The following is a 12,792-nucleotide window of genomic DNA, read 5'->3' as shown; positions in this document are numbered from 1 at the left end:
TTCTCAGTCCAAAGATGTGCGGGTTAGGTTGATTGGTCATGCCAAGTTGCCCCTTAGTGTCAGGGAAATTAGTAGGATAAATACATGGAGTATGGGGATAGGGCCTGGGATGAGATTGTCGGTGCAGGCTTGATGGGCTAAATAGCCTCCTTTTGCACTGTAGAGATTCTCTGATTCAGTGATGGCATTGCCTTTGAATATCAAGAGGAGGTGTTTCAAATTTTGTTGGAGATGGTCATTGCATGGCACTCGCATCATGCTACTGCCCACATCAACACAAGCTGAATGTTGTTCAAGTCAGAAGTCATAATGGCACAGATGGAGAATGTTAGAGCCAATCAGTCCACGCTGGCTGTTTGTAGAGAAAATCAATCTGTCCTGTTGTATTATTTCTGCAGGCACAGAAAGCTATGTTATCTGAAGGTTTGCAAACAAAGTTTCACACCTGCAATCATCTTGGCTTTTGATCTTCTAGAGTCATAGAGGTTTACAGCATGGAAACAGGCCCTTTGGCCCAACTTGTCCATGCCGCCCTTGTTTTTTTAAACCCCTAAGCTAGTCCCAATTGCCCGCATTTGGCCCATATCCCTCTGTACCCATTTTAGCCATGTAACTGTCTAAATGCTTTTTAAAAGACAAAATCGTACCAGCCTCTACTACTACCTCTAGCAGCTTGTTCCAGACACTCATCACCCTCTGTGTGAAAAAATTGCCCCTCTGGACACTTTTGTATCTCTCCCTTCTCACCTTAAACCTATGCCCTCTGGTTTTAGACTCCCCTACCTTTGGGAAAAAATATTGACTAGCTGATCTATGCCCCTCATTATTTTCTAGACCTCTATAAGATCACCCCTCAGCCTTCTACGCTCCAGAGAAAAAAGTCCCAGTCTATCCAGCCTCTCCTTATAACTCAAACCAACAAGTCCTGGTAGCATCCTGGTAAATCTTTTCTGCACTCTTTCTAGTCTAAAAATATCCTTTCTATAATAGAGTGACCAGAACTGTACACAGTATTCCAAGTGTGGCCTTACCAATGTCTTGTACAACTTCAACAAAACGTCCCAACTCTTGTATTCAATGTTCTGACCAATGAAACCAAGCATGCTGAATGCCTTCTTCACCACTCTGTCCACCTATGGCTCCACTTTCAAGGAGCTATGAACCTGTACCCCTAGATCTCTTTGTTCTGTAACTCTCCCCAACACCCTACATTATGATGGAAAGAATGTCATTGTGAAGCATCGGCAAGTTGTTGGGCTCAAGAGACTGACCTGAGGGAATCCTGCAGCGATGTTTTGGGACTGAGCTGATTACTCTCCAACCTGTGGAGTCTTCCCCCTGATTTCCAATCTCTTCAATTTTACTACAGCATCTTGATGCAGCGTTCAGATTGTCTTAATGGCAAGAGCAGCCACTCTTACCATACTTGTGGAATTAATCTCTTTTGTTCATGTTTCGATATAGGCTGTAATGAGGTCTGGAGCTGAATTTCCCTTGCAGAACTAACACTGAGCATCAGTGAGCACATTATTGATGAGTATGTGCCACTTGATAGCACAATTGACTTTTTCATCATATTGAAGGGAGATGAGTAGGATGATAATTGAATGGATTGGATGAAATTATCCTGCCTTTTGCACATTGTTGGGTAGATGCCAGTATTGTAGCTGTACTGGCATATGCACAACTAGTTCGAAAGCATGATTCTACAGCACCACAGTCAGAATACAGTCAGGGCCCATTGCCTTTGCTGCATTTAATGCACTCAGTCATTTTGTTATATTGTATGCACTGAATTGAATTGGCTTCAACACCAACAACTGTGATGGAGGAGGCCAAGGTTAGATCATCCACTCAGCATTTCTCACCGAAGATGGTTGCAAACATTGCAGCCTTGTCCTTTACATTCACATATTTGGCTCCACCATCAAAATGTGCCATCAGCATAGCCGACGTAATCATTGTCTCCCACTAATGCAGCACTGTGCCTCAGCACCATAAGGCAGCCATGAAGGAGCTGCTGTGATGGCTTGTCTATGATCCTCCCCACCTAATCCATAAAGCTGCTTCCTTGAATTGGGACCTGTGGGAGCTGTGCTATGTTGTTTGCATCCGAGTCCCCCATAAAAGTTCAGCTCTCCAGGTGAAAGCCTTTTGAAACCAGTCATATGTTATGCACTTTTGAGAGCACTCCGAGGTGGGATTTAAAATTAATGTGGGGGAGGGTTTCTGGCGTGTGGCCAGAATCTATAATTAAATGCAAAGTTATTGTAATAATATTCTGAATTTCGAGGTGTGATAGGCCATTGATGGGGGGAGGGGACTATTGCATCCTGCATTCACACTGCTGGAAATGGGCCTAGGACCTTCTGGCAACAATTTCCAGTTGCGCCACCCAATATGCCTGCCTCAACTGGGCACGGAAGATCCCAGCCATTGGCAATCAACGCTGACCTAGCCAGCAACACCCCATGAATGAATACATTTTTTAAAATGGTCAACATAATTTTCATAAATGACCTGGATGAGGAAGTGGAGGGATGGGTTGGTAAGTTTGCCGACGACACGAAGGTTGGTGGGGTTGTGGATAGTCTGGAGGGATGTCAGAAGTTACAGAGGGACATAGATAGGATGCAAGACTGGGCGGACAAGTGGCAGATGGACTTCAACCCAGATAAATGCGTCGTGGTCCATTTTGGTAGGTCAAATGGGATGAAGGAGTACAATATAAAGGGAAAGACTCTTAGTACTGTAGAGGATCAGAAGGACCTTGGGGTCCGGGTCCATAGGACTCTGAAATTGGCCCTGCAGGTGGAGGAGGTGGTTAAGAAGGCGTATGGTGTGCTGGCCTTTATCAATCGAGGGATTGAGTTTAGGAGTCCGGGGATAATGATGCAGCTATATAAGACCCTCGTCAGACCCCACTTGGAGTACTGTGCTCAGTTCTGGTCGCCTCACTATAGGAAGGATGTGGAAAAGATTGAAAGGGTGCAGAGGAGATTTACAAGGATGTTGCCTGGATTGAGTGGCATGCCTTATGAGGATAGGCTGAGGGAGCTCGGTCTTTTCTCCTTGGAGAGACGAAGGATGAGAGGAGACCTAATAGAGGTGTATAAGATGTTGAGAGGCATAGATCGGGTGGACTCTCAGAGGCCTTTTCCCAGGGTGGAAATGTCTGCTACGAGTGGACACAGGTTTAAGGTGCTGGGGGATAGGTACAGGGGAGATGTTAGGGGTAAGTTTTTCAAACAGAGGGTGGTGGGCGAGTGGAATCGGCTGCCGTCAGTGGTGGTGGAGGCGAACTCAATAGGGTCTTTTAAGAGACTCCTGGATGAGTACATGGAGCTTAATAGGATGGAGGGTTATAGGTAGGTCTAGAAGGTAGGGATGTGTTCGGCACAACTTGTGGGCCGAAGGGTCTGTTTGTGCTGTAGTTTTTCTATGTTCTATGTGTTTCTATGGTTGGATGGCTGTTTCCAATGGGGTTTCACAAGACTCTGTACCACATCCATTATCTTTAATGTGTATATGTCATTGGTTTAATCTTGAATTCTTAAATGTAGAGTCAAGAGATATGAAGTTTGTATGTGACACAAAAATTGGTCATGTGGTTGGTCATGAGAATGAAGGCTGTTGACTGCAGGAAGATATCAATGCTCAGAGCTGGGAATTTTTGTGGAGGTCTTGCAATGAAATGGAAGGGACTCCATTGTGCTTCAATTTCCATGGGATTGAATGGGAGGTGGGAAAAATGTGGTGAAGGGAGGCAAAGGAACTACAGGGTATGGGGGGATCTGTGTGGAGGGAGGGGTAGTCAAGAAAGCACAGACATGGCTGGAATTTTTCTGGCCATTCCCACTGGTGGGATCTTCTTCCTGTCAATGTCGGACCCCGTCATGGGATTGAACAAGAAATCCCATTGCCAGCGACGGGTCATGAAGTTCCCACCACTTGTCAATGGTGGGCTGCCTCTACTGACATGAAGCACGCGGTATGAGGCATGGAAAATCCTGCAAATCAGAAAAATGGAAGATGCTATTCAATCTGGAGAAGTGTGAGGAAACCCATTTGGGAAGAACAACCTAGTCATGGGGAAACACAATAAATGATGGGAGACTGAGAAATGTAGAGGAACGGATGAATCTTGGCCTACATGCCCACAAATCCCTGAAGGTTACAGAACAGGTATATGAGGTGATTAACAAGGCCTACAGGATACTTTCCTTTATTAGTTGAGGCCCGAAATATAAGAGAAGGGAGGTCACACTAGAACTGTATAAAACCCTAGTTAGATACAGCTAGGTTACTGTCATTTGGAAGGATAGGACCACACCGGAGAGGGTACAGAAGTTACCTGAGCTAATCTACAAGGCTATGGACCAAGAACTGAATTGTGGGAATTGGCTGGGTAGACCGTTTTGGCTGACACAAACTTGATCAGTTAAGGGGTCACAATGGCAGGTTTGTGGAAATGAGACATCAGATCAATTTGGATTGAGCTTTGGCCATGTATTCCAGGTGGCTCAAATACCCAACATTATAGAGCTAACACAATAGGAAGTGGCACCAACCTTTGTTTCCTCTGTAGGGGTACCCACAAACCACCTGTGATAGGGGATTTTCACGGTAACTACATTGCAATGTGAATATAAGCCGCCTTGTGACTCATAAATAAACTTTACTTTACTTTGATGTGACATTGAAGAACTTAGAAAGGTCTTCCTGAAGTGAGATTGGTGGCAGCAATTTCACAATGAAATGTATTTATTAAGTGAACTAAAAATTGAATCAAGTGTCTACTTACCCCATCACTGTGAAACAGAAATTATGAAAATATCATTCCCAAGAATCAAACTGGATAGGGAATGGGATTATCAACTGAGCAACTTCCAAATAAGGTGCTGGCTTAGTGTAGTCTTCATTGTTGGGATAACAAGATATACAGTAATGTTTTTCTAAAATCTAATTATATATTGCATTGCAGTTTAATGGTATTTTGTTAATTTAAAATAACTTTTTTCTTTTGATATAGCCTTTATCTTGACGAAATTTAATGGGACAGTTGAATCCAATCTGTGATGGCCTGCTAGTAGTATTAGTTACATTATCAACGATAATGTTGCCAAATGTCCTCAAAGTGGGCATATATTTCCCTGGCACTGCTTCTCACAGCCCAGGTAAACTGCAGCTTTTACCTGTCATAGAAGTCATAGAAATCACAGAAACCCTACAGTGCAGAAGGAGGCCATTCGGCCCATCGAGTCTGCACCGACCACAATCCCACCCAGGCCCTACCCCCACATATTTTATCCGCTAATCCCTCTAACCTACGCATCCCAGGACTCTAAGGGGTAATTTTTTTAACCTGGCCAATCAACCTCACCCGCACATTTTTTGGACTGTGGGAGGAAACCGGAGCACCCGGAGGAAACCCACGCAGACACGAGGAGAATGTGCAAACTCCACACAGACAGTGACCCGAGCCGGGAATCGAACCCGGGACCCTGGAGCTGTGAAGCAACAGTGCTAACCACTGTGCCACCGTGCCGCCCTTGTATACCCTGGCATCACCACCCTTTGTGCTTCATGACAGCGCACAACTGGCACTTACAGAATCATAACATTAACATGATGACTTAGGCTGTGGAGGTGCAGTGTACTGTCAAAAGATCAAGACTGGGATGGCGTGGGAATATTGCAAAATTGGGACTGGGGCTGGAGGGTTGATTATGAGAGATCAGGGCTAGAGCAGTATGAGAGATTGGGGTAGAGGGTTGAGTACGAGAGATCGGAGCTGGAGGGTTGGGCACGAGAGATCAGGGTTGGGGGCAAGAGATTGGGGCTGGAGGGTTGGGGGCGAGAGATTGAGGCTGTTCTTTCCTTCGCCCCCAGACCCACTCTCTTTAGCCCCAGTCTCCCATCCCAGGTTTTCATCTGCTCTCATCCTGTTGTACTGTCCCAGGTCACCCGTCCCAAAGAACAAAGAAAATTACAGCACAGGAACAGGCCCTTCGGCCCTCCAATCCTGCACCGACCATGCTGCCCGACTTAACTAAAACCCCCTACCCTTCCGGGGACCATATCCCTCTATTCCCATCCTATTCATGTACTTGTCAAGAAGTCCCTTAAAAGTCACTACTGTATCCGCTTCCACTACCTCCACGAGTTCCAGGCACCTGCCATTCTCTGTGTAAAAAATCTGCCTCGTACATCTCCTTTAAACCTTGCCCCTCGCACCTTACACCTATGCCCCCTAGTAATTGATTCTTCCACCCTGGGAAAAAGCTTCCCGTCCCCTTTCCATCCCGGCCTCCCGTCCCCTTTCCATCCCGGCCTCCCGTCCCCTTTCCATCCCGGCCTCCCGTCCCCTTTCCATCCCGGCCTCCTGTCTCCTTTCCATCCCGGCCTCTGTCCATGCCTCTCATAATCTTGTCGACTTCTATCAGGTCTCCCCTCAACCTCCGTCGCTCCAGTGAGAACAAACCAAGTTTCTCCAACCTCTCCTCTTAGCTAATGCCCTCCATACCAGGCAACATCCTGGTAAATCTTTTCTGTACGCTCTCCAAAGCCTCCACATCCTTCTGGTAGTGTGTCAACCAGAATTAAATACTATATTCCAAGTGCGGCCTAACTAAGGTTCTATAAAGCTGCAACATGACTTGCCAATTTTTAAACTCAATACCCCGGCCGATGAAGGCAAGCATGCCGTATGCCTTCTTGACTACCTTCTTCACCTGCATTGCCACTTTCAGTGACCTGTGTATCTGTACACCCAGATCCCTTTGCCTATCAATACTCTTCAGGGTTCTGCCATTTACTGTATATTTCCTATCTGTGTTAGACCTTCCAGAATGCATTACCTCACATTTGGGGCTAGAGGGTTGGGCGTGAGAGATTGAGGCTGTTCTTTCCTTTTACCCCAGACCCACTCTCTTTAGCCCCAGTCTCACATCCCAGGTTTTCCATCCCCTTTCCATCCCGGCCTCCTGTCCCCTTTCCATCCCGGCTCCGTTCCCAGCCCTGGCCCCAGTCCCCGGCCCCCAGCCGCAGGCGCCGGTCTCCGGCCCCAAGCTCCGGTCACCAGCCCCAGGCTTCGGCCCCCGGGCTCCGATCCCCGGCCCCAGGCTTCGGGCTCCGGTCCCCGGCCCCAGGCTCCAGTCTCCATCAACAGTCCCCAACTCCACTCTCCAGCTGCAGCCCCAGTCCCAATCTCCAGCCCCAGGCGCAAGGCTCCAGCCCCAGGTTCCAGTCTCAAACCCAGGCTCCGGCCCCAGGTTCCGGCCCCAGGCTCCAGCTTCCGGCCCCAGGTTGCAGCCTCTGGCCCCAGGCTGCATTCTCCGGCCCCAGGCTCCAGCCACCGGCCTCAGGCTCCGGCCTCAGGCTCCAGCCTCCGGCTCCAGCCTCCGGCCCCAGGCTCCAGCCTCCGGCCCCAGGCTCCAGCCTCCGGCCCCAGGCTCCAGCCTCCGGCCCCAGCCTCCAGCCCCAGGCTCCAGCCTCCGGCCCCAGGCTCCAGTCTCCAGCCCCATGCCCCTGCTCCACTCTCCAGCCCAAGTCTCAGTCTCCAGCTCCCGCTCCAGGCTCCGGCCCCAGGCTCCGGTCTCCGGCCCCAGGCCCCGGTCTCTGGTCCCAGGCTCTGTCCTCCGGTCCCAGGCTCCGACCCCAGCCTCCGGCTCCAGCTCCAGTATCCAACCTCAGTCCCCAGCTCCACCCTCCAGCTGCAGCCCCAGTCTCAGTCTCCAGCTGGCGCTCCAGTCTCCGGCCCCAGGCTCCAGTCTCTGGCCCCAGGCTCCAGTCTCTGGCCCCAGGCTCCAGTCTCTGGCCCCAGGCTCCAGTCTCCGGCCCCAGGCTCCAGTCTCCGGCCCCAGGCTCCAGTCTCCGGCCCCAGGCTCCAGTCTCCGGCCCCAGGCTCCAGTCTCCGGCCCCAGGCTCCAGTCTCCGGCCCCAGGCTCCAGTCTCCGGCCCCAGGCTCCAGTCTCCGGCCCCAGGCTCCAGTCTCCGGCCCCAGGCTCCAGTCTCCGGCCCCAGGCTCCAGTCTCCGGCCCAAGGCTCCAGTCTCCAGCCCCATGCACCAGCCCCCGGCGCCGGTCTCTGGCCCCAGTCTCCAGCCCCTGGCTCCGGCCCCAGGCTCCAGGATTCTGGCCACAGGCTCCGGCCTCTGGGCCCAGGGTCTGGTCTCCAGCCCCAGGCTCTGGTCTCCGGCCCCAGTCTCCCGCCCCAGTCTCCCGCCCCAGTCTCCCGCCCCAGGCCCCAGTCTCCCGCCCCAGGCCCCAGTCTCCTGCTCCAGTCTCCCGCCCCAGGCTCCAGTCTCCCGCCCCAGGCTCCAGTCTCCCGCCCCAGGCTCCAGTCTCCCGCCCCAGGCCCCAGTCTCCCGCCCCAGGCTCCAGTCTCCCGCCCCAGGCTCCAGTCTCCCGCCCCAGGCTCCAGTCTCCCGCCCCAGGCTCCAGTCTCCCGCCCCAGGCTCCAGTCTCCCGCCCCAGGCTCCAGTCTCCCGCCCCAGGCTCCAGTCTCCCGCCCCAGGCTCCAGTCTCCCGCCCCAGGCTCCAGTCTCCTGCCCCAGGCCCCAGTCTCCCGCCCCAGGCTCCAGTCTCCCGCCCCAGGCTCCAGTCTCCCGCCCCAGGCCCCAGTCTCCCGCCCCAGGCCCCAGTCTCCTGCCCCAGGCCCCAGTCTCCCGCCCCAGGCTCCAGTCTCCCGCCCCGATCACCGGCCCCAGGCGCCGGCACCGGTCTCCGGCCCCAGGCTCTGGCCTCCGGCCCCAGGCTCTGGCCTCCGGCCCCAGGCTCTGGCCTCCGGCCCCTGGCCTCTGGCCCCGGGCTCTGGCCTCCGGCCCCTGCCCCGGGCTCTGGCCTCCGGCTCCTGCCCCGGTCTCTGGTCCCAGGCTCTGTCCTCCGGTCCCAGGCTCCGACCCCAGCCTCCGGCTCCAGCTCCAGTATCCAGCCTCAGTCCCCAGCTCCACCCTGCAGCTGCAGCCCCAGTCCCAGTCTCCAGCTGGCGCTCCAGTCTCCGGCCCCAGGCTCCAGTCTCTGGCCCCAGGCTCCAGTCTCCGGCCCCAGGCTCCAGTCTCCGGCCCCAGGCTCCAGTCTCCGGCCCCAGGCTCCAGTCTCCGGCCCCAGGCTCCAGTCTCCGGCCCCAGGCTCCAGTCTCCGGCCCCAGACTCCAGTCTCCGGCCCCAGTCTCCAGCCCCAGGCTCCAGTCTCCGGCCCCAGGCTCCAGTCTCCGGCCCCAGGCTCCAGTCTCCGGCCCCAGGCTCCAGTCTCCGGCCCCAGGCTCCAGTCTCCGGCCCAAGGCTCCAGTCTCCAGCCCCATGCACCAGCCCCCGGCGCCGGTCTCTGGCCCCAGTCTCCAGCCCCTGGCTCCGGCCCCAGGCTCCAGGATTCTGGCCACAGGCTCCGGCCTCTGGGCCCAGGGTCTGGTCTCCAGCCCCAGGCTCTGGTCTCCGGCCCCAGTCTCCCGCCCCAGTCTCCCGCCCCAGGCCCCAGTCTCCCGCCCCAGGCCCCAGTCTCCTGCTCCAGTCTCCCGCCCCAGGCTCCAGTCTCCCGCCCCAGGCTCCAGTCTCCCGCCCCAGGCTCCAGTCTCCCGCCCCAGGCCCCAGTCTCCCGCCCCAGGCCCCAGTCTCCCGCCCCAGGCTCCAGTCTCCCGCCCCAGGCCCCAGTCTCCCGCCCCAGGCTCCAGTCTCCCGCCCCAAGCTCCAGTCTCCCGCCCCAGGCCCCAGTCTCCCGCCCCAGGCTCCAGTCTCCCGCCCCAGGCTCCAGTCTCCCGCCCCAGGCTCCAGTCTCCCGCCCCAGGCTCCAGTCTCCCGCCCCAGGCTCCAGTCTCCCGCCCCAGGCCCCAGTCTCCGGCCCAGGCCCCAGTCTCCCGCCCCAGGCTCCAGTCTCCCGCCCCGATCACCGGCCCCAGGCGCCGGCACCGGTCTCCGGCCCCAGGCTCTGGCCTCCGGCCCCAGGCTCTGGCCTCCGGCCCCAGGCTCTGGCCTCCGGCCCCTGGCCTCTGGCCCCGGGCTCTGGCCTCCGGCCCCTGCCCCGGGCTCTGGCCTCCGGCCCCTGCCCCGGGCTCTGGCCTCCGGCCCCTGCCCCGGGCTCTGGCCTCCGGCCCCTGCCCCGGGCTCTGGCCTCTGGCCCCAGGCTCTGACCTCTGGCCTCCGGCCCCAGGCTCTGGCCTCCAGCCCCTGCCCCGGGCTCTGACCTGCGGCCCCTGCCCCGGGCTCTGGCCCTGGGCTCTGGCCCCAGGCTCTGGCCTCTGGCCCCAGGCTCTGGCCTCTGGCCCCAGGCTCTGGCCTCCGGCCCCTGCCCCGGGCTCTGGCCTCTGGCCCCGGGCTCTGGCCTCTGGCCCCGGGCTCTGGCCTCTGGCCCCGGGCTCTGGCCTCCGGCCCCGGGCTCTGGTCTCCGGCCCCGGGCTCTGGTCTCCGGCCCCGGGCTCTGGTCTCCGGCCCCGGGCTGCGGCCTCCGGCCCCGGGCTGCGGCCTCTGGCCCCGGGCTCTGGTCTCCGGCCCCGGGCTCTGGTCTCCGGCCCCGGGCTCTGGTCTCCGGCCCCGGGCTGCGGCCTCCGGCCCCGGGCTGCGGCCTCCGGCCCTGGGCTCTGGCCTCCGGCCCCGGGCTGCAGTCTCCGGCACCAGGCTGTTGTTGAGCGGTGTTCATTCATCCGTTGTTGTAGCGACAATCACCAGGCAAGAGTGTTCTCTTCCTGTGGGGGAGCACTTCAGCGGTCACGGGCATTCGGCCTCTGATCTTCGGTTAAGCGTTTCCAAGGCGGCCTTCACAACACACGACAACGCAGAGTCGCTGAGCAGAGACTGATAGCCAAGTTCCGCACACACGAGGACGGCCTCAACCAGGATCTTGGGTTCATGTCACACTATCTGTAACCCCCACGCCTTGCCTGGGCTTGCAAAATCTCACTAACTGTCCTGTCTGGAGACAATACACATCTCTTTAACCTGTGCTTAACCCTCTCTCCACTCTCATCGTCTGTACCTTTAAGACTTGATTACCTGTAAAGACCTCGCATTCCAACCATTATTTTGTAACTTGAGTTTGTGTCTTTATATGCCCTGTTTGTGAACAGAACTCCCACTCACCTGACGAAGGAGCAGCGCTCTGAAAGCTGGTGGCTTTTGCTACCAAATAAACCTGTTGCACTTTAACCTGGTGTTGTGAGATTTCTTACTGTGCGTACCCCAGTCCAACGCCGGCATCTCCACATCCTGCTTGAGTAGCGCAGTGGGCTGGAAGACATCAATCGCGGTCGTTTCACGGGATTCCCATTGGGCGTTCATGGCCACCGCACGTCTCCCAGGCAAAGATTTCTGGCATCATCAAAAAGCGGCGTGGAGCTGATTATCATATGGAAATGTCATTCAAATTGATATTTCCATATGATTAGCGGGCCTAGGACTGAATACTCTGGGCCTGCTAGCATCCTCCCTCTCCCACCTCCCCTGCCGGGTGGTTCCCTCCAATGCAATCTACTCCTGCTTCCCAGTAACAGGGAACAGGTAGCCTGACCTCACTGGTCAGAAGAGAGGCCATTGAGGCCACCCTGGGAGATCAGGGGCAAGGGGGGGGGGGGGGGGGCAGGCGGTGCCCCTTGGACAGATGGGGGGGGCGGTGCGAGAGACATAGGGGCTGGCCCAGAAGGTCTGGGAGGCCAGCAGTCAGGGTATGAGGGAGTCAGAAGGCAAGCGATGGGCGTTTGTGGAGCTGGCTAGCACTCTAGAGGCCAGCAATGAGGGGCCACTGCGCATGCACCGATCTCCATGCTGATAGATCAGCACATGCGCAGTGGCCCCGCCCAGCACTATGTTACTGGCCTCTCGGGCAGGAATAGGCCCCGTCTACCCGTTTTCAGAGAAAATCCCGCTCGGACACCCTGTGATGCACAGCGTGTCGGAGATTCATTCTGGAAACCACGCTAAAAAAACCCAGCAGGATTTACTCCCATTTTCCTGCACGTTGGGAATTTAGAATTTTTTTGGGACAATCCCAGTCCAAGTTACAGGAGTTGGCTATGTTCTAGAAAATGTTTCAGACAATTCTAACTTTGCATACTGAATAAACTATGTAACTGGAATTATATAACAGCTGTTATAAAATTATTTCATAATGAACGTGAATGTACTCGGGAGAAGATGGTGTATTGAGACGAGTAATGCCGATGCCCAGGCTAATGACCTGGGGACAAGGGTTCAAATCTCACCATGGCAGCTGGTGGAATTTAAGTTCAATTAATGAAACCTGCAATTGAATCTGCCCACACACCATCAAAGAATGAAAAAAGACACTGGCTGATATCAAAAATTGCGTTGAATGCAGTTCTCACATCTCAAATGAAAGGATAAATTGAGAACTCTGTTCCTTACCAATAGGTTAAATATGTATTTCACTGAGTCATTGATTGCAAGTGACATGTCAAATGTTACTGTGTGTTTGTCCCTGCAGGAGGTGAGCCAATTTGGATTCCTTATACGTTCAAGTTTGAACCTTCTTCCAGCGAATGCTCAGGAAAACAGTATGTGAAACGCACCTGGTACCGCAAATTTGTGGGTGTGGTACTCTGTAACTCACTGAGATACAAAATCTTCCTGGCTGAAAGCCTGAGAGGTAAGTGAGCATATTTTCTGCATCCTCTGTCTATGCATACACAGATGCATACACAAACGCTCAGGGACATATATGCGCACATGCAAATACAGATTGACGTGTAGACTTGGGTGCGTACATGTATATGTATGTACAGTTGTGCATGCAGAAGTATGTATAATTGCATACCTATATTTACCTACATATGAATGCATATATA

The 12,792-nt window shown here is 54.8% G+C and overlaps 1 protein-coding gene across 3 annotated transcripts in view; it reads left to right on the top strand.

The window, feature by feature from the left end:
- The window catches only part of fndc1 (fibronectin type III domain containing 1), a 291,318-nt gene that overhangs the window by 261,684 nt on the left and 16,842 nt on the right, over positions 1 to 12,792 (top strand). For all 3 annotated transcript variants that reach the window (XM_078229984.1, XM_078229982.1, XM_078229985.1), the window contains one exon: positions 12,432 to 12,593. In XM_078229984.1, coding sequence (XP_078086110.1) covers positions 12,432 to 12,593 — 162 coding nt within the window. The remainder of the gene's footprint in view (positions 1 to 12,431; positions 12,594 to 12,792) is intronic.

Source organism: Mustelus asterias, chromosome 15, assembly GCF_964213995.1.
Source record: "Mustelus asterias chromosome 15, sMusAst1.hap1.1, whole genome shotgun sequence".
NCBI lineage: Eukaryota > Metazoa > Chordata > Chondrichthyes > Carcharhiniformes > Triakidae > Mustelus > Mustelus asterias.
Note: the sequence above shows the minus strand (reverse complement) of the source record. Positions and strands in the feature narration are given on the sequence as shown.